Source organism: Scyliorhinus torazame, chromosome 23 (assembly GCF_047496885.1).
Source record: "Scyliorhinus torazame isolate Kashiwa2021f chromosome 23, sScyTor2.1, whole genome shotgun sequence".
Taxonomy (NCBI): domain Eukaryota; kingdom Metazoa; phylum Chordata; class Chondrichthyes; order Carcharhiniformes; family Scyliorhinidae; genus Scyliorhinus; species Scyliorhinus torazame.
The window spans coordinates 25,437,261-25,459,993 of record NC_092729.1 but is presented as its reverse complement, the minus strand read 5'-3'; the positions used below and the strand labels follow the sequence as shown (position 1 = coordinate 25,459,993).

Sequence of the window (22,733 nt, the reverse complement as noted above, 5' to 3'; positions counted from 1 at the left end):
GCACCCTACCCAAGCCCACATCTCCACCATATCCCCATAACCCAGTAACCCGACCCAACACTGAGGGTAATTTTGGACACTAAGTGCAATTTATCATGGCCAATCCATCTAACCGGCAGGAAGAAGAATGGCAGGGCTACAGTGATACGGGAATCAATCGTAAAGGGAATACACAGGCGGTTCTGCGTACGCAATCGAGACTCCAGGATGGTATGTTGCCTCCTTGGTGCAAGGGTCAAGGATGTCTCGGAGCGGCTGCAGGACATTCGGGGAGGGGGGGGCGGGGAGGGTGAACAGCCAGCTGTCGTGGTGCACGTAGGCACCAACGATATAGGTAAAAAACGGGACGAGGTCCTACAAGCTGAATTTAGGGAGCTAGGAGTTAAACTAAAAAGTAGGACCTCAAAGGTAGTAATCTCAGGATTGCTACCAGTGCCACGAGCTAGTCAGAGTAGGAATGTCAGGATAGAGAGGATGAATACGTGGCTCGAGAGATGGTGCAAGAGGGAGGGATTCAAATTCCTGGGACATTGGAACCGATTCTGGGGGAGGTGGGACCAGTACAAACCGGACGGTCTGCACCTGGGCAGGACTGGAACCGATGTCCTAAGGGGGGGGGGGGGGGTGTTTGCTAGAGCTGTTGGGGAGAGTTTAAACTAATGTGGCAGGGGGATGGGAACCGATGCAGGAAGTTGGAAGGTAGTAAAACAGGGACAGAAATAAAAGGCAGTAAGGGGGAAAGTTTAAGGCAGAGAAGCCATAGTCAAAAATCAAAAAGGGCGACAGTACAAGGTACAGTGACTGAGGGGAGCTCAGTGAATAGGACCAGGAATACTACAAGAAATAAAACGGGAAGTGAAAACATTAATGGTAAGCGATGCGGCAGGTTGTTACAGGAAGATGTGGGTTCGACGACAAGGAAAATTAGGAGAAACGTTAAGAGGAAATATAACTTAGGAGAGGTTACTGATCGAGGTGTTAAGATTAAGAACAGAGGTAAAAAAGCCAACATAAGTGTACTTTACCTGAATGCTCGTAGTATTCGGAATAAGGTAAATGAGTTGATGGCGCAAATCATCGTGAATGACTATGATTTAGTGGCCATTACTGAAACATGGTTAAAGGATGGTCACGACTGGGAGTTAAATATCCGAGGGTATCAAACTTTTCGGAAGGACAGAGTGGATGCTAAGGGAGGGGTTGTAGCTCTGTTATTTAAGGATGACATCCGGGCAACAGTAAGGGATGACATCGGTGCTATGGAGGATAAGGTTGAATCCATGTGGGTGGAAATCAGGAATAGTAAGGCGAAAAAGTCACTGATAGGAGTAATCTATAGGCCACCAAATAGTAACATTATGGTGGGGCAGGCAATAAACAAAGAAATAACAGAAGCATGTAGTAATGGTACAGCAGTTTTCATGGGGGATTTTAATCTACATGTTGATTGGTTTAACCAGGTCGGTCAAGGCAGCCTTGAGGAGGAGTTTATAGAATGTATCCGCGATAGTTTCCTCGAACAGTATGCAATGGAACCTACGAGGGAACAAGCGGTCCTAGATCTGGTCCTGTGTAATGAGACAGGATTGATTCAGGATCTCATAGTTAGGGATCCTCTCGGAAGGAGCGATCACAATATGGTGGAATTTAAAATACAGATGAAGGGTGAGAAGGTAAAATCAAGCACTAGTGTTTTGTGCTTAAACAAAGGAGATTACAATGGGATGAGAGAAGAACTAGGTAAGGTAGACTGGGAGCAAAGACTTTATGGTGAAACAGTTGAGGAACAGTGGAGAACCTTCCAAGTGATTTTTCACAGTGCCCAGCAAAGGTTTATGCCAACAAAAAGGAAGGACGGTAAAAAGAGGGACAATCGACTGTGGATATCTAAGGAAATAAGGGAGAGTGTCAAATTGAAGGAAAAAACATACAAAGTAGCAAAGATCAGTGGGAGACTAGAGGACTGGGAAATCTTTAGGGGGGCAACAGAAAGCTACTAAAAAAGCTATAAAGAAGAGCAAGATAGATTATGAGAGTAAACTTGCTCAGAATATAAAAACAGATAGTAAAAGTTTCTACAAATACATAAAACAAAAAAGAGTGGCTAAGGTAAATATTGGTCCTTTAGAGGATGAGAAGGGAGATTTAATAATGGGAGATGAGGAAATGGCTGAGGAACTGAACAGGTTTTTTGGGTCGGTCTTCACAGTGGAAGACACAAATAACATGCCAGTGACTGATGGAAATGAGGCTATTACAGGTGAGGACATTGAGAGGATTGATATCACCAAGGAGGTAGTGATGGGCAAGCTAATGGGGCTAAAGGTAGACAAGTCTCCTGGCCCTGATGGAATGTATCGCAGAGTGCTAAAAGAGATGGCTAGGTAAATGATAATTTACCAAAATTCACTAGACACTGGGGTGGTCCCGGCGGATTGGAAATTAGCAAACGTGACACCACTGTTTGAAAAAGGAGGTAGGCAGAAAGTGGGTAATTATAGGCCAGTGAGCTTAACTTCGGTAGTAGGGAAGATGCTGGAATCTATCATCAAGGAAGAAATAGCGAGGCATCTGGATGGAAATTGTCCCATTGGACAGACGCAGCATGGGTTCATAAAGGGCAGGTCGTGCCTAACTAATTTAGTGGAATTTTTTGAGGACATTAACAGTGCTGTAGATAACGGGGAGCCAATGGATGTGGTATATCTGGATTTCCAGAAAGCCTTTGACAAGGTGCCACACAAAAGGTTGTTGCATAAGATAAAGATGCATGGCATTCAGGGGAAAGTAGGAGCATGGATAGAGGATTGGTTACTTAATAGAAATCAAAGAGTGGGGATTAATTGGTGTTTCTCTGGTTGGCAATCAGTAGCTAGTGGTGTCCCTCAGGGATCAGTGTTGGGCCCACAACTGTTCACAATTTACATAGATGATTTGGAGTTGGGGACCAAGGGCAATGTGTCCAAGCTTGCAGACGACACGAAGATAAGTGGTAAAGCAAAAATTGCAGAGGATACTGGAAGTCTGCAGAGGGATTTGGACAGGCTAAGTGAATGGGCTAGGGTCTGGCAGATGGAATACAATGTTGACAAATGTGTGGTTATCCATTTTGGTAAGAATAACGGCAAAAGGGATTATTATTTAAATGATAAAATATTAAAACATGCTGCTGTGCAGAGAGACCTGGGTGTGCTCGTGCATGAGTCGCAGAATGTTGGTTTTCAGGTGCAACAGGTGATTACGAAGGCAAATTGAATTTTGTCCTTCATTGCTAGAGGGATGGAGTTTAAGACTAGGGAGGTTATGCTGAAATTGTACAAGTTGTTAGTGAGGCCACACCTGGAGTATTGTGTTCAGGTATGGTCTCCTTACTTGAGAAAGGACGTACTGGCACTGGAGGGTGTGCAGAGGAGATTCACTAGGTTAATCCCAGAGCTGAAGGGGTTGGATTACGAGGAGAGGTTGAGTAGACTGGGACTGTACTCGTTGGAATTCAGAAGGATGAGGGGGGGGGATCTTATAGAAACATATATAATTATGAAGGGAATCGATAGGATAGATGCGGGCAGGTTGTTTCCACTGGCGGGTGGATGCAGAACTAGGGGGGGCATAGCCTCAAAATAAGGGGAAGTAGATTTAGGACTGAGTTTAGGAGGAACTTCTTCACCCAAAGGGTTGTGAATCTATGGAATTCCTTGCCCAGTGAAGCAGTAGAGGCACCTTCATTAAATGTTTTTAAGATAAAGATAGATAGTTTTTTGAAGAATAAAGGGATTAAGGGTTATGATGTTCGGGCCGGAAAGTGGAGCTGAGTCCACAAAAGATCAGCCATGATCTCATTGAATGGCGGAGCAGGCTCGAGGGGCCAGATGGCCTACTCCTGCTCCTAGTTCTTATGTTCTTATGTTCTTATGTTCACTACCCTAACCTTTACATCTGATCAACTCCTCGAGAAATGCAATCACATTCCTTAGGCTCGACATCCCTCTGAGAAAACCATGGTGGCTATGTCGGATCAAACGTAGCCTCTCCAAATGTAGATTAGAATTGCTGCTCCAGAATGTTCCAACTTATTAAGACGGTATTTTGAATCTTTTCATTTTTTATTTATTTTCTTTTACACTATCAATGCTTATGTCATTGACTCATTCAAGGTGTATTTTTTGAAATTTCAATTGAAGATGATTATTCTTCAATCCCTATGAGTGCCGAAGGGCTTTCCGATTTTTTCTACCTGTGACATTACTATATGAATTTGCAATAAAATATAACTTGCCCTGTGACATTCTTTAAAACTAGTCATATGCTTTCACTTAAAATAGGACATAACGTTCATGCAGTAAACGCTAAGAATGGAATCATGAGTGTTCTGTCTGCTAACTTTTGTTGTGTCAAATTAAAGTTTGATTGGTACAGAACTGGTCAGGTCATAGAAGGCAGAGGATAGCAATGGAAGGGTGATTTTCTGATTGGAAGGCTGTGACTAGTGTTGTTCCGCAGGGATCAGTGCTGGGACCTTTGCTGTTCTTAGTATATGTAAATGATTTCGTGGAAAATGTAACTGGTCTGATTAGTAAGTTTACAGACGACACAAAGGTTGGTGGAATTGCGGATAGCGATGAGGACTGTCAGAGGATTCAGCAGGATTTAGATTGTTTGGAGACTTGGGCGGAGAGATGGCAGATGCAGTTTAATCCGGACAAATGTGAGGTAATGCATTTTGGAAGGTCCAATGCAGTTTGGGAATATACAGTGAATGGTAGAACCCTCAAGAGTATTGAAAGTCAGAGAGATCTATGTGTACAGGTCCACAGGTCACTGAAAGGGGAAACACGGGTGGAGGAGGTAGTCAAGAAGGCATACGGCATGCTTGCCTTCATTGGCCGGGACATTGAGTATAAGAATTGGCAAGTCATGTTGCAGCTGAATAGAACCTTAATTAGCCCACACTTGGAGTATAGTTTTCAATTCTGGTTGCCACGCTACCAGAGGAGGCCGTATAGAGGGTGCAAAAGCGACTTACCAGGATGTTTCCTGGTATGGAGGGCATTCGCTATGAGGAGAGGTTGAATAAACTCGGCTCGTTCTCACTGGAACGACGAATAGAGGGATTCGGACCCCGGAAGTGTAGAATTGTTTAGTTCAGACGGGCAGCATGGTCGGCAGAGGCTTGGAGGGCCGGAGTTCCTGTCCCTGTGCTGTCCGTTACTTTGTTCTTTGTTCTTTGTTCTGACACACAATGATGTCTCCGATAACGCTTTGCGAACTTTCTGAGGTGTGGGAAATGCTGTTTCCTTGGAGATATTGTCTCCTTTCCTTAATGGAAAATGTCCCCAAAGTCACAATCTTCAGCTTTTTGTAGAACTTGTGTTTCAGGACACGAGGGCAAAACATTTAATTTCCATTTACCTGATTATGCTATGTTGCTTGTGTTCTTTCTTTGTTTATTTGGCCATTCATTTTAAGAAGTCATGTCCAAATATATTGTTTCCCTTGTATATGGAACAAAAAAGAAAGAAAAATACAGCACAGGAACAGACCCATCGGCCCTGCAAGCTTGCGCCGACCATTCTTGCATTCTAACCGAAAACCTTCTCATCTGTCAGGGTCCGTATCCCTCAATTCGCATCCAATTCTGTATTAGTCAACACCCTTTAAACGTCACTACCGTACCTTCTTCCACCGCGTCCGCCAGCAGCGAGTTTCAGGCATCAACTGCCCTCTGAAATAATTCCCCCGCACATATCCTCTAAACGTTGCCCCAGAACCTGATGTTTCGTTAATATTTCCTTGCTAATTTTCCGATGTGCCATACAATGCACAGGATTCTTGAATGCATTTCAATGCACTTGAAGAGGATTCTAACCTTATCAGGAGTGCCATGATGGAAAATATCCCCAGGGATCAGCTTCAGCAGTCTGCTGAAGTGGTTAAATGTGTTTCAGGACAAAAGATCTAAAACAAAAATACATTGAACTGAATTTAAAAAAAAATGTATGTTGTTTATTTGTATATTTATTTTTTCATTTCAACATTTTCTATTGGAAATTAATTGTTTACCTCATATATGTAATTCCGTTATAATTATATTATATTTAAATTCGTTCGTATGCACATAAAGTTGCACACATATACACAAATAAACGCACACATTTTCGCCCACACTGACCCATTGAAACGTAAACACACATGCGGAGATATATCAGTCAGAGACATCGTACTGGTAATTGGCGAACCTGAATTACATCCTTTGCTGCATTTTTGAGCAATAACAAACTTAACTATGGTTAAAAGTCCCAGACTTGTGTGACATATTTAATAGAGTTTTTTCACATTGTGATCTCTTCATTGTCGCTTCACATTGTTGTTTCACAATAAACTGCATCAGCATCGTCACCTGTCAAATACAAGGTGAATAATCGTGAGTAATACATCTCTGATATCATCCCGTCGTAATAACCTATACAGGCACACATTAATGGTCAACAATCTTCCCGATGCGCAATGCCGCCATTGTGAAAAACAATCGTCTGCTTCCATGTCTTTCAGCAAGAACCCTGTGTGACGATTAGCTGTGGCAATTTCTCACCTGTTCAGTTCCTTTTTAATTATAATATGACTGCCGTCGTCTCGGTTGTCGCCTCGAGAGCGCGTTTTGAGAGTACATTCTACAATTTCATCCCTGTCAATATCGTAATTTTACTGCATCTGGAAGCAACATATATTAACTAACCAACTAAACAATTATAGACCACAGCAAGAAATTTCTACAATCAACTTACCTGCCTCTGAATTTATGTGGAAACTCTCGTGCGTAAAATTGATACCCCTCCTTCACTTTATAGAACATGGAACATTGAACATTACAGCGCAATACAGGCCCTTCGGCCCTCGATGTTGCACCGACCTGTGAAATCACTCTAAAGCCCATCGACACTAATCCATTATCGTCCCGATGACTATCCAGTCACCATTTGAATGCCCTTAGTGTTGGCGAGTCCACTACTGTTGCAGACAGGGCATTCCACACCCTTACTACTCTCTGAGTAAAGAACATACCTCTGACATCTGTCTTATATCTATCTCCCCTCAATTTAAAGCTATGTCACCTCGTGCTAGACATCACAATCCGAGGAAAAAGACTCACTGTCCACCCTATCCAATCCTCTGAACATCTAGTGTGCCTCAATTAAGTCACCTCTTAACATTCTTCTCTCTAACGAAAACAGCCTCAAGTCCCTCAGCCTTTCCTCATAGATCTTTCCTCCAGACCAGGCAACATTCTGATAAATCTCCTCTGACCCTTTCCAATGCTTCCACATCGTTCTTATAATGCGGCGACCAGAATTGTATGCAATACTCCAAATCCGGCCGCACCAGAGTTTTCTACAGCTGCAACATGACCTCATGTCTCCGAAACTCAATCCCTCTACCAATAAAAGCTAACACACCGTAAGCCTTCTTAACAACCCTCTCAACCTGGGTGGCAACTTTCAGGGATCTATGTACAAGGACACCGAGATCTCTCTGCTCATCCACACTGCCAAGAATCTTACCATTAGCCCAGTACTCTGTCTTCCTGTTAATCCTTCCAAAATGAATCACCTCACACTTTTCTGCATTAAACTCCATTTGCCACCTCTCAGCCCAGCGCTGCAGCTCATCTCAGTCCCTCTGTAACGTGTAACATCCTTCCGCACTGTCCACAACTCCACCGACTTTAGTTATCATCTGCAAATTTACTCACCCATCCTTCTACGCCCTCCTCCAGATCATTTATAAAAATGACAAACAGCAGTGGCCCCAAAACAGATCCTTGTGGTACACCACTAGTAACTGGACTCAAGTCTGAACATTTCCCATCAACCACCACCTTTGTCTTTTTCCAGCGAGCCAATTTCTGATCCAAACTGCTAAATCGCCCTGAATCCCATGCCTCCGTATTTTCTGCAGTCGCCTACTGTAGGGAACCTTATCAAACGCTTTACTGAAATCCACATACACCACATCAACTGCTTTACCCTCATCCACCTGATGGTCACCTTCTCAAAGAACTCAATAACGTTTGTGAGGCACGACCTACCCTTCACAAAACTGTGTTGACTATCTCTACTCAAATTATTCCTTTCCAGATGATTATACATCCCATCTCTTATAAAGTTCCAATATGTTGCCCACAACAGAAGTAAGTCTCACTGGTCTATAGTTACCGGGGTTGTCTCTACTCCCCTTCTTGAACAACGGGACAACATTTGCTATCCTCCAGTCTTCTGGCACTATTCATGTAGACAAAGATGACTTCAAGATCAAAGCCAAAGGCTCAGCAATTTCCTCCCTAGCTTCGGAGAGAATCCGAGGCTAAATCTCGTCCGGCCCAGGGGACGTATCTATTTTCACACATTCCAAAATTGCTAACACCTACTCCTTATGAACCTCAAGCCCTTCTAGTCCAGTTGCCTGAATCTCGGTATTCTCCTCGACAACATTGTCTTTTGCCTGTGTGAATACTGACGAAAAATATTCATTTAGCACCTCTCCTATCTCCTCGGACTCCAAGCACAACTTGCCACTACTGTCCTTGACTGGCCCTGCTCTTACCCTAGTCATTCGTTTATTCCTGACATATCTATAGAAAGCTTTAGGGTTATTCTTGACCCTACCTGCCAAAGACTTCTCATGTCACCTCCTGGCTCTTCTTAGCTCTCTCTTTAGGTCCTTCCCAGCTATCTTGTAACTCTCGAGCGCCCTAACTGAACCTTAATGTCTCATCTTTACATAAGCCTCCGTCTTCCTCTTGACAAGTGTTTCGACTGCTTTCGTAAACCACGGTTCCCTTGCTCGACTACTTCCTCTCTGCTTGACAGGTACATACTTATCAAGGACACGCAGTAGCTGTTCCTTGAACAAGCTCCACATTTCCATTGTGTCCATCCCCTGCAGTTTTCCTCTCCATCCGATGCATCCTAGGTCTTGCCTCATCGCATCAGAATTGCCTTTCCCCCAGATATAAATCTTGCCCTGCGGTATATACCTATCCCTTTCCATCTCTAAAGTAAACGTAATGGAATTGTGGTCACTATTACCAAAGTGCTCACCTACCTCCAAATCTAAAATCTGTCCTGGTTCATTACCCAGTACCAAATTAAAATGAAATGAATGAAATGAAATGAAAATCGCTTATTGTCACAAGCAGGCTTCAAATGAAGTTACTGTGGAAAGCCCCTAGTCGCCACATTCCGGCGCCTGTTCGGGGAGGCTCGTACGGCAATTGAACCGTGCTGCTGGCTTGCCTTGGTCTATTTAGACCTGTGCTAAACAGCCCCAGTGAAGTTACTGTGAAAAGCACCTAGTCGCCACATTCCGGCGCCTGTTCGGGGAGGCTGTTACGTGAATCGAACCGTGCTGCTGGCCTGCCTTGGTCTGCTTTCAAAGCCAGCGATTTAGCCCTGTGCTAAACAGTTTTTCCAAATCCTATATTGCCTCGCCTCTCTTTGGTCTCTCTACATACTGTGTCAGGAAACACTCCTGCACACATTGGACAAAAACAGACACAACAAAAGTACTCGAACTATGACGTTTCCATTCAATATTTGGAAAGTTAAAGTTCCCCATAACAACTACCCTGTTGCTTTCGCTCCTATCCAGAATCATCTTTGCAATCCTTTCCTCTACATTTCTGGAACTTTTCGGAGGCCTATAGAAAACCCCTAACAGAGTGACCTCTCCTTTCCCGTTTCTAACCTCAGCCCATACTACCTCAGTGGACGAGTCATCATCAAAGTTCCATTCTGCCACCGTAATACTGTCCTTGACTAATAATGTCAACCCTCCCCCTCTTTTACCACCTTCCCTGAGCTTAATGAAATATCTAAACCCCGGCAACTGCAACAGCCATTCCTGTCCCTGCTCTATCCATGTCTCCGAAATGGCCACATTATCAAAATCCCAGGTACCAACCCATGCCGCAGGTTCACCCACCTAATTCCGGATGCTCCAGGCATTGAAGAAGACACACTTTAAACCACATTCCTGCCTGCCGGTACACACCTGGAACTTTGAAACCTTACTCATGACCTCACTACTCTCTACCTCCTATATACTGGAGCTACAATTCAGGTTCCCAAGCCTTTGCTGAACTAGTTTAAACCCTCCCGAAGAGCATTAGCAAATCCGCCCCTCCCCCCAGGATATTGGTATCCCTCTGATCCAGGCGTTGACCATCCCTTTTGTAGAGATCCCACCGACCCCAGAATCAGCCCCAATTATCCAGAAGCCTGAAACACTTCCTCCTGCACCATCCCTGTAGCCACACGTTGAACTCCTCTCTCTCCCTGTTCCTCGTCTCGCTATCACGTGGCACGGGTAACAACCCAGAGATAATAACTCTGTTTGTCCTAGATCTAAGTTTCCACCCTAGCGCCCTGAATTCCTGCCTTACATCCCTATCCCTTTTCCTACCTATGCCGTTGGTACCTATGTGGACCACGACTTGGGGCTGCTCCCCCTCCCCCTTAAGGATCCCGAATGCACGATCCGTGACATCACGCACTCTGGCACCTGGGAGGCAACACACCAACCGCGAGTCTCTCTCGTTCCCACAGAATCTCCTATCAATCCCCCTAACTATGGAGTCTCCAATGACTAATGCTCTACTCCTCTCCCCCTTCCCTTCTGAGCAACAGGGACAGATTCTGAGCCAGAGAATTGTACCCCATGGCTTACCCCTGGTAAGTCGTCGACCCCCAACAGTATCCAAAGCGATATACTTGTTACTAAGGGGAACGAGCACAGGAGATCCCTAGACTGACTGCTTCCTCCCAGCCCCTTTCACCGTCACCCATCTATCTTTATTTTTCGGAGTAACTACATCCCTGAAGCTTCTATCTATGACCACCTCTGCCTCCCGAATGATCCGAAGTTCATCCAGCTCCAGCTCCAGTTCCCTAACGCGGTTTCTGAGGAGCTGGATACGGGTGCACTTCCCACAGATGAAATCAGCAGGGGCACTGACGGCGTCCCTCACCTCAAACATTCTGCAGAAGGAACATTGCACTACGTTCCCTGCCATCCCCTCTAGATAAAAAAAAGAAAAAGAAAGAAAGAGCTTACCTGTTATTCACTCCCCTTCTCAGCAAGCACTCACTCGGCAACCTCTGCGCCCCACAAGATAACACCTGAGGGAAAATAAAAGAAAAGCTACTTACCAGTCACCAGCCAGTCCCTTACCTGCAGGCTGTGACGTCACGGTTCAACTTCTTTCGACTTCTACCTGCCCTCGAGCCTTCCTCGTGTTCTTTACAGCGGTTGTTTTGTTTTTGGTTAGAGGAGGGGGTAGGGACGGAAACACTGAAGAAGTGTTCCGGGTTTAAGTGTCACTTGACAACAACTCCTCCACAAACTACCTTCAAGTAAGGGTGAGCACACGGAAGTATGCAAATTACCCCCGCAACAGCCAATCAGCAGCTCCGCTCTACTGCCCTCTGCTGGATAATTCAATATAATTCAATAACTATCTTTTTCCATTCACGGTTGAATTCCATCGCTACATGTTGCTGGCTGAATTTGATGTAATTCTTTGTATTTGAGACATAGTGATCATTTCAGTTAACCTCACCATCTTGATATTCCTGGTTTAGGTGAGATGTTCATCCCGAGTTCAACAGTGTGTTTTGAATAAATGTAAATCCAGCAGCTGCCGAATTTCAGATGGTATTGTGGTTAAATGTTAAAGGGAACTACGTACATATCTACTTAGTGGAAATGTGACTGATGTGTAAATGTTCAGATATCTGTCACGAGTAGCAATTTCAACTGGTTTTCTCAATAACAAGAAAGTATATGCATGTAAACAAAGAACTATAATTATATATGTACATTCAGTGTACATATACTTTAACAAATATATGTATTTCACATCTCTTTTTTGACAATGACTGAGAACATATTGTCTGATTGTTTCAGACTCTATACGGCCTTATTTAAATTGACAGCATTCAATAACGAAGACTTAATACTTACTCTGTGAGTAGCAGTTTGCATTGGTATGTTACTATTATATCCAACATGAATTGATCAATCTATCCGGTAGGTTTTCAAACATACCTGCAGGAACTGGCTTTCTCTTGATCGGAATAAACTCTAGTCCCAGAATAATCACGATCCCTAACACGATCAATGCAGCGAGACTGAAACGGATTGGGATTGAACTGGAAACTAAAAGATTATGAGGAGAAAATGAATGACCATTTTAGTGCGTCATAGGCCAGTAGTGAACGGGATGTGTTTTAACATTTCCATTAAATATTTTAGATTTTAGTTGAACTGAATTTCTAACAGCTCTCGTCGCATGATTGGAATCCATGACTCCAGAAAATTGTCATGTGTTTCTCGATTACTAGTCGAGTGAACACGCCACTGCGCCACCGCTTGTCCCAGGAAATTGATGCATTCCTTACCTATCCAATAAACATAGAACATAGAACATAGAACAATACAGCGCAGTACAGGCCCTTCGGCCCACTATGTTGCACCGAAACAAAAGCCATCTAACCTACACTATGCCATTATCATCCATATGTTTATCCAATAAACTTTTAAATGCCCTCAATGTTGGCGAGTTCACTACTGTAGCAGGTAGGGCATTCCACGGCCTCACTACTCTTTGCGTAAAGAACCTACCTCTGACCTCTGTCCTATATCTATTATCCCTCAGTTTAAAGTTATGTCCCCTCGTGCCAGCCATTTCCATCCGCGGGAGAAGGCTCTCACTGTCCACCCTATCCAACCCCCTGATCATTTTGTATGCCTCTATTAAGTCTCCTCTTAACCTTCTTCTCTCCAACTAAAACAACCTCAAGTCCATCAGCCTTTCCTCATAAGATTTTCCCTCCATACCAGGCAACATTCTGGTAAATCTCCTCTGCACCCGCTCCAAAGCCTCCACGTCCTTCCTATAATGCGGTGACCAGAACTGTACGCAATACTCCAAATGCGGCCGTATCAGAGTTCTGTACAGCTGCAACATGACCTCCCGACTCCGGAACTCAATCCCTATACCAATAAAGGCCAACACTCCATAGGCCTTCTTCACAACCCTATCAACCTGGGTGGCAACTTTCAGGGATCTATGTACATGGACACCTAGATCCCTCTGCTCATCCACACTTTCAAGAACTTTACCATTAGCCAAATATTCCGCATTCCTGTTATTCCTTCCAAAGTGAATCACCTCACACTTCTCTACATTAAACTCCATTTGCCACCTCTCAGCCCAGCTCTGCAGCTTATCTATATCCCTCTGTAACCTGCTACATCCTTCCACACTATCGACAACACCACCGACTTTAGTATCGTCTGCAAATTTACTCACCCACCCTTCTGCGCCTTCCTCTAGGTCATTGATAAAAATGACAAACAGCAATGGCCCCAGAACAGATCCTTGTGGTACTCCACTTGTGACTGTACTCCATTCTGAACATTTCCCATCAACCACCACCCCCTGTCTTCTTTCAGCTAGCCAATTTCTCATCCACATCTCTAAATCACCCTCAATCCCCAGCCTCCGTATTTTCTGCAATAGCCTACCGTGGGGAACCTTATCAAACGCTTTGCTGAAATCCATATACAACACATCAACTGCTCTACCCTCATCTACCTGTTCAGTCACCTTCTCAAAGAACTCAATAAGGTTTGTGAGGCATGACCTACCCTTCACAAAGCCATGCTGACTATCCCTGATCATATTATTCCTATCTAGATGATTATAAATCTTGTCTCTTATAATCCCCTCCAAGACTTTACCCACTACAGAAGTGAGGCTCACCGGCCTATAGTTGCCGGGGTTGTCTCTGCTCCCCTTTTTGAACAAAGGGACCACATTTGCTGTCGTCCAGTCCACTGGCACTATTCCTGTAGCCAATGATGACATAAAAATCAAAGCCAAAGGTCCAGCAATCTCTTCCCTGGCCTCCCAGAGAATCCTAGGATAAATCCCATCAGGTCCCGGGGACTTATCTATTTTCAGCCTGTCCAGAATTGCCAACACCTCTTCCCTACGTACCTCAATGCCATCTATTCTATTAGCCTGGGGCTCAGCATTCTCCTCCACAACATTATATTTTTCCTGAGGGAATACTGACGAAAAATATTCATTTAGTATCTCGCCTATCTCTTCAGACTCCACACACAATTTCCCATCCCTGTCCTTGACTGGTCCTACTCTTTCCCTCGTCATTCGCTTATTCCTGACATACCTATAGAAAGCTTTTGGGTTTTCCTTGATCCTTCCTGCCAAATACTTCTCATGTCCCCTCCTTGTTCGTCTTAGCTCTCTCTTTAGATCCTTCCTCGCTACCTTGTAACTATCCATCGCCCCAACCGAAATTTCACACCTCATCTTCACATAGGCCTCCTTCTTCTTCTTAACAAGAGATTCCAATTCCTTGTGTAAACCACCGTTCCCTCGCTCGACGCCTTCCTCCCTGACTGACCGGCACATACTTATCAAGAACACGCAGTAGTTGATCCTTGAACAAGCCCCACTTATCCAGTGTGCCCAACACTTGCAGTCTACTTCTCCACCTTATCCCCCCCCCCCCAAGTCACGTCTAATGGCATCATAATTGCCCTTCCCCCAGCTATAACTCTTGCCCTGCGGTGTATACTTATCCTAAAAGAATCCTTCATGATACTGAGCAATTCCATTCAATCACCTGTTAACATTCTCAAACTCCACTGGGCGCCTGCGCTGTCCATGCCAACCCACGTGACCGAGTGACGTGACAGGAGGGAAATTAAGTGTACTTTCAAAACACCTGACGACCTTGACTTAGCCCAATACATTGAAGTCATCAGGTTTATAAGTTTAATACCAACAATGTATTTTAACAGTACTGTAAGTACAATGACAAAAATATAACTGCCACTTTTCTCAACTCAGCCCCCACTTTCCAAATAGCCCCCCCTACCACACACTGAGACACACTCACTCACTCAGACACAGACACACACAGACATACACGGGCTCACACACAGACACACACACGTAGTCACACTCAGACACACACTCACGGCGGCAGACAACGTTGAGGAAAAGAGTTGTGGAGTGAGAACACAGTAAAATAAAATAACATCGTGAAAGGATCTCTAAAGCATTGCGCCTGCTTTCAGTTCACGTCTTTCAAGAGTTCAAGATTTCGTTTTGATACTTGTTCCTTCTGGGCTTGAAAGGATATTTTCGGCGAATGTTGTCTACTTTCTTTTTGAATCAACATCATTTTAAATTAGGAGTAATGATATGTCAGGTGCTCACTGGTTTTTGAACAACAGACTAGTTTTTCTAATTCAGCAAGGAGCGAGAGAAAAAGAGCTCCCCCCCCTTTCAAGGTCGAATCTTCTGCCTAGCTTCTCAGAAGAATCGCACATGAACCAGTCACTGACTGTTGCCAGGCAGAACCGTATTACTCGCCAGCCCACAGACTGACGGGCAGCCACACGAAATGACGTCCTCCCAAGTTGGTTCTTATGATAGTCTCGGTGTCTCTCCGAAGTAGAAAACGTGGTAAGCACTGGCATGATGAACAGGCTTTTCTTCAGGCACATTTTAATTATGGGTCCACGGAACAAAATAATAAAATAAATGGTAGCATAAGGAACTGAAAAGGACAGAATCTAACATAACTTTCCCCGTCCCGTCCCCCATCCCACCTGAAGGAATGAAACTTTATTTGAAGGACGTTTCAAACCAAGCAAGGTAACGCAAAAAACAAAGCGCACATCCATTTATCTATCCTTTCCCTCTACTTGTGTTGCCGGAATTCTTCTATCTGCCACTTACCAACTGTAAATAATTGAGAATCTATCCACCATAATCTGGTCCTTGTCAGGAATATGGGAAAATTTAATATTGAAACGTACCATCAATGAATTCTAAAGGAGCCATCTTGCATCTGAGTTTTACATATTTCTATAAACCAGGGCAGATTATGGTTCTGAAAGATTAGGCTGTGTTTATTACCATACCGGACACATAAATCAAAATGATGAAGGGTCTTTAGCAATGCGCTTTCGAAATGGTGTCGACTTCCTTTGGCACGGATTTAATTTTCACTGAAACGTTTCCCACCAGTGTTTACAGCACTTTTGTTCAGCTCTCTCAGAAACATTCCGCTAGAACTAATCAGTGACTCTTGTCAGAGAGAAGACTGTCGCTGGACAACCCATAGGTTGCCAACAGACCAATCGAACCAACTTCCACCAATGCAGATCTTAATATTCACCCGGCGCCCGGGACACATGTAGCGCAATAGTAGCGCCAAGGACCTTGGTTCCAGAGATACCCCGGGTCAGTCTCCGTGAGGAGTTCGCTCATTTGCCCCGTGTTTGTGGGAGTCTTAATACGAAAGGCCAAAAATGTGCAGGGTCCGTGGATTTGCCACGCTAAGTTGCCCTTTTGTTTAAAACCAATAGATTTACCCACCACCGAGGAGTTTCTATTTCCATCTCCAAAATACAAAAGCTGTGTCAAACAGGCCTGACGATCAGGTTGCTTCAGCTTGAGTCCACTGATTCTATACATCATGGTCCACGGGGGCAGCACGGTAGCGCAGTGAGTAGCACGCAGCCTCACAGCGCTGTGGTCCCAGGTTCGATCCCAGCTCTGGGTCACTGTCTGTGTGGAGTTTGCACATTGTTCCTGTATGTGCGTGGGTTTCGCCCCCACAACCCAAAGCTGTGCAGAGTAGTTGGATTGGCCACGCTAAATTGCTCCTTAATTGGAAAAAATGAATTTGGTACTCTAAATTTATAGAAAATAAATAAAACATTATGAGTCCACGGAACAAAGAAAATTACATAAAATAAATGGGGCAAAGGGAAATCAAAAGGAATGTCTCTAACAACATGCTCCGCTCTCCATGTACGAATTGTAACCATTTCTAAACTTGTGGCACATTACAAACAGTATTTCCGTCTTTCTCCAATTTGGATAATTTACCCCAGTCTGTCTATCCTCCGCCCTCAGAATGGTGCTCCGTAAAAATGATCCTTCAACGGCAGCCAATCAGGAATGGAGTTGGCAAGGTGCTGGGATGTGGATCTTGTCTCAATGCATCTGCTGGTATTATGCAGCAGAACTCTCAGTTTACATTTGGAAATATCTTGATTTTTGGCTTTGAAGCGTGGACTTCCCCATGACACAGCTAACCTGTGCCAACCAGGAGGCAGATGATTTATTGCTGCCAGATATTAGATCATGTACACATTTGATTCTCGGTGTAGTCTGTGCCAAGATTTAACAACAGAGCACTGTGTTCCTATTTTCATGTCAGCTTGAATTGCGAAGTGCACCGGTTAGTTTAACGAGATAACATCTCATGTCTGAATTAAAACAGGAACACATTATCCATAATCAGGTGGATATATTGACTGTGCATATCACTCACCTCTTACACTGATGCTCAAAGGGTCACTGGGGGTCGAGCATAGCCGGGTTCTGTTCACCTCCGCTTCATACCGACAGGTATAATATCCTATTTTGGAGTGATCGATTTTATTGATGGTGAAGGTGACAGAATGCATTCCTGCAGCAGGAGATTTAACGTTGACAGAATTCGATTGTCCTTGTCTGTATAAGTAAAATGCAATCCCAGGACTGTCCTGGGAGCTGGAGCAGTTAAACGTGACACTTTCACCGTCAGCAATAACATAGGAATCCACTGAGAAACGTGGTTTATTCAGACCTGCAGTTGGACAGAAAGAAATAGTGACGGTCATTACATATTCAACACTGAATCAGGTTATTAATATTCAGAACTTTAGTCGAATTACCTAATTGAAAAGGAGACAGAGATAACAGGATGCTATAGAATGTGAAGGACTGATCAGTCAGGGAGGCAGTGGGGCCGTAGTACTGTCAATGGGTTGTGCTCCAGAGTCCCAGCGTTTTGATTTGGGGCACGGTGGCACACTGGTTATCACCGGTGTCTCACAGCATCTGGGACCCAGGTTCAATGTCGGCCTTGGGCGATTGTCACTGTGTAGTTTGCACATTCCACCCGTGTCTGCATGGGTTTCCCCCGGGTGCACAATACAAATATATGCAGGTTAGATGGAATGGCAGTGACAAACTGCCCTTAATGTCCGAGAGGTTAGGTGGGGTTACTGGGGTAGTGTCGGAGTGTGGGTCTCGGTTGTTCTTTCGGATGGTGTGTGCCGGTCCTCAGCTAATTCAAAACAGCAGTCGTGATCTCAAGAAACGGCAAAAGGAATTGGACACTGTAGAGGTTAGAGGACCTGCGGATATTCCTACAGACTTGTACTTGTACTGAAGGCATGCACCAAAGTACAGTGCAGTACAATTTGCCACATCAATAGCTCCGAAGTGAATACGGTCGGCAGCTTCAATACCTGGCCATCACCATCACCAGCAGTCTGTCCAGGTTCCTTCACTTTGACGCAAAAGTCAAGAAAGCCCAATTCATATCTTGTTCCTGCCGAGGCTAAAAAAAGTCGTCATGTCTCCCTCAAATCTCACAAACTTCTGCAAATGTGCCATAGAAAGCATCCTATCCGGTTGCATAACAGCTTGGTATGGCAACTGTTCGGCCCAAGATCGCAAGAAACTGCAGAGTATGGTGAAATCAGCCCAACGCATCACACAAGCTTGCCACCCCCACATTGATTCTGTCTACACCTCCCGCTGCCTCATGAATTCAGACAGCATTATCCGAGACCCCTCCCACCCAGCCATTGCCTTCATCCAGACCCTTTCACCAGGCAGGATACAGAAGTCTGAATACCCGCACATCCAGATATACGTGCAGCTTCTTCCCCACAGCTACTAAACTCCTCAACAACTCTCCCTCGAACTGATCTGTTCCCTGTAAGAACACTATTCACGACGCCCTATGCTGCACTTGCTCATGTGTTTGCTTTGTTTGGCCCTTGTTCCGTACTTTTACCAATCATTATTTGTCGATGTACTACATGTGGATGTACTTAGTTGATTATACTTTTTGTCTACTATGTACTGTGTACGTTCTCTTGGTCGCAGAAAACTAGTTTCACTGTACTTTGGTACATGTGACAATAAATCACTCAATCAAGATATGTTCATTACACAGAAAAGGGACAAATGAAATCGAACAAATAATATCGCCAAATTTGCAGATGACACCAAGTTCAGTGGGAGGGTGAACTTCCTGCAGGTTGCAGAGATCCTCCGCTGTGATTTGGACAATTGAATAAGTGAGCAAATTAATGGTAGGTGCAGCATCATTTTGATGAACGCATTTGCATCCACTTTGTTCAGAAAAACAAGAGGGGATACTGTTATATGAATGTTCATAAATTAGGAGAGGGTAATGTACAATGAGACCCGAGTGCCCTTGCACACCAGTCACTCAAGACCAGCAGGAAGATACAGCACGTGGTAAAGAAGGGAAATTATATTCTTGCAGGAGGATTCGGGTACAGGATCAGGGGTGTCTGGCTGCAATTGTACAGGGACTTGCTGAATTAGCAACTGGAATATTATTTGCAGTTTTTGTCTCCTTATCTGAGAACAGAGTCTTTGCTCTCGAGGGAGTACATCGAAAGCTTACCAGACTGATTCATTGGATGGCGAGACTTACGAATGAGAACAGACTGCATCGGTTGGATTTCATTCGCTGGAGTTCTGAAGAACGAGGGGGATCTCCTGGAAACCTATAACATTCCAATAGGGCGAGACAGGGTGATTGCAGGAAGGATGTTCCCGATGGTGGGGGTGTCCAGAACGATGGGTCACAGTCCGAGGATACGGGTAGACAATTTGTACAGAGATAAGGAGAAATCTATCCCCTCAGAAGTGGCGAGTCGGTGGAATTCGTTACCACTGGAAGCCAGTTGAGACCAAAGCATTGTATGTTTTCAAAACCAGTTAGATATATGACTTCGGGTGAGGGAGATTGGAGAACATGCGGGTGCGTGGGGTGGGGAGGGGGGGGGGGAGCAGAATTTGTCCATTGAGTTGGATGATCAACCATGATTATAATAAATGGCGGAGCAGGCTCGAAGGCTCAATGGCCACCCCTTCTCCTATTTTCGATGTTTCTTATGGCAACATGGAACTTATGCAAAAGCTTCATAAAATAATAGTAACATCTTGTATCCAATTCTGAGCATGAAACTCTATACATGATGGCCAGGTCTTGGAAAGTGATTTGGAGGTCATTGACTCAAATGCTTCCAGGAATGAGGGACATAAGTTAGGACTAGTAAATTGAACATCTCCCTTTCCCTTGGCAGTGCAAGGAAGATTAAGACAACGTTTCCTGGAAATTACATAAATAAATGATCTGTTTTGATGAAGTAATTGGGAAGTCGCTGGCAGAGTGATCATCGAGTCGCGAGTCGCATAACACAGAAACAGGCAATTCGCCCCACGTTGTCGATGCCGATCAAGCCCCAATCTGTACTAATTCCATTTAACAACTCTTGGTGCACAGCCTACTATGCCTCTGCGATTTAAGTGTTAGTTCGAATGCTACTTAAATGTTGCAAGTGTACCTGTGCACACCACCCTCTCTGTCAGCGCGATCCGACATTTCCACCACACTCTGGGTATAAAATAAAGTTTCTGCAGGTCCCCATACACCACTTATTCCTCCCGTTAATATTTTACCCCCTTAGCTTTGACACGTCTTCAATGTGGTAAAGATTCGGACCATCTATCCTATCTATCTCTCTAAATTGTTTGCACATCTCTCAGTTCTCCCCTCAGCATCCGCTACTGCGATGAAAACAAACACAGTCTTTCCTCAGAGCTGAAACGTTCCATCGCTGGCAACAACCTGGGGAATCTCCTCTGCACAGCCTCCAGTGCAACAAGTTCCTTCCGATGCTGTGGTGATCAGAACTGCGCACAACATTCCTTCTGTGGCATGACAATTGATGTATAAAGTTTGACCAAAGCTTCCCTGTTCCTATATCCTAAGCATCAGATAATGAAGGCAAGCATTCCGTATGCCTTCTTCACCACCCTGTTTACCTGTTCCTCCACCTCCAGGTATTCATGGACTCGTAGAGCAAAGTCTTTTCTTTCTTCAATACTCCCTCGGGATCTGTCAATCATTTTGCAGATAATACCCCTAATCGAACTCCCAAAATGCATCGCCTCACACTTCTCAGGATTAAATTGCATCTGTCTTTGCTCTGCCAAACTCTCCAGGTGATCAATGTCAGTCTGTCGCATGGCTATCCTCTTCACTATCATCACCACCAAATTCCGTGTCATCTGTATTCTGTATACCTTCGGCATATACTTAATTTCTTGAATATACACATCAAGGGTCGCAGCACCGATCCCTGTCGTACACTGATGGTGACAGGTTTCCAATCACCAAAGCAACTCTACCATCACCCTTTGCCTCCTGTTAACAACAAAACATTGAATACATTTTTCCAGCTTGAATCCAATGGCTTTAAACCTTTGGGGCAATTTTCCCAGTGGGTTCTTCTCAAATCACTCATTTATGTTCATGTTAACCACGTCAACTACCCTCAACAATATATTTATTTACCTTTTCATACAACTAAATGAAATTAGTTGGACAGGATGTTCCACCACCAATCCGCGCTGACTATCCCTGAAAAATCGTTTTCTGTCCAAGCGTTGATTACTCCTGTGCCACAGGATCCCCCCCCCCCCCCAACCACAATATTTCCGTACCAATAACGTACAGCCCTGTAAATACGTGGTATATCACTGCCGCGCTTTTTGAATGAAGGTGCCTCATTAGCGATCCTCCATCTGGCAATTCACCTGCGGTCAGCAAATACATAAATATCTCTGAATGGGCCCCCGCAATCTTCTCCCTTGACTCCCAACGCAGCAAATATCCATGTCGTTAATGATGAAGCTGCCCGGGACAGATATGCAAAAGACAAGGCTGAGACATTCACAACAATCTGCAGCAAGAAGTGCCGAGTGGATGATCCATCTCGGTCTCCTCTGGAGGTCTTCAGCATCACAAATGTCAATGCGATTCATTCCACCTGCAGTACTCCCTAAATTCCTGCTGAAGGATCTCATCCCTTTGTCTGCCCATGTCAGTGGTAAGGACATGCACCACGGCCACTGGCTAATCCCCTCCCACATCACACTGCTCTCAAGGCACAAAAAAGGAAATAAACAATTATAGGGCCTGTTTCTGGCCACAGAAACGCAATCCGGCTTCCTTTACAATCGAGTCCGCGATGAGTGACGATCTCCCAATATTTTTCTCCTCCGCTGTGCACCCGCGCGGCCACTAACACAGCGATTGATTATTTAGCCTGAAAGGCCTCCTATCCCAATACTATCTAAGACGATATAGTTGTCTGAGATGGGGATGACCACATGCGTGTAACCCGTGCACTACCTGCCTCCGGCTACCACTCCACCTGACGGTCTGCCACTGCTTCTCCGCCTGGGCAACCATGACTTGTGTTGCGGCATGCTTGCTAAAAGTGATATCTACAACGTCATCATCACCACGGATGCTCAATAGTTCGTTCATGTGCAGCTCCCGTCATGCATTGCGGATAATCAGGAGCTGCAGTTGGACACAGTTCCAGTGATCAGAAACACGAGAAATGTCTCTGATTTCCGACATATTTCAGAAGGATCATTTCACAACGCTGAGTTCTCTTTCAAGATCCTTTAAAATACTTCTTAGATTCCATTAAATTCAGAGTACTGCTTACACAGGGGA

At 44.5% G+C, this 22,733-nt stretch overlaps 1 protein-coding gene across 1 annotated transcript; it reads right to left on the bottom strand.

Moving 5' to 3' along the window:
- Nucleotides 1-5,981: 5,981 nt before the first annotated feature.
- LOC140399542 (leukocyte immunoglobulin-like receptor subfamily B member 2) lies at nucleotides 5,982-22,477 on the bottom strand. Its single transcript, XM_072489084.1, has 4 exons — nucleotides 22,405-22,477; nucleotides 17,442-17,738; nucleotides 12,103-12,213; nucleotides 5,982-6,397 (listed from the first exon to the last, which is right to left on the bottom strand). The coding sequence occupies exons 1-4, from the start codon at nucleotides 22,475-22,477 to the stop codon at nucleotides 6,357-6,359; spliced, it is 522 nt and encodes a 173-aa protein (XP_072345185.1). The 3' UTR covers nucleotides 5,982-6,356.
- Between the last annotated feature and the right edge of the window lie 256 nt (nucleotides 22,478-22,733).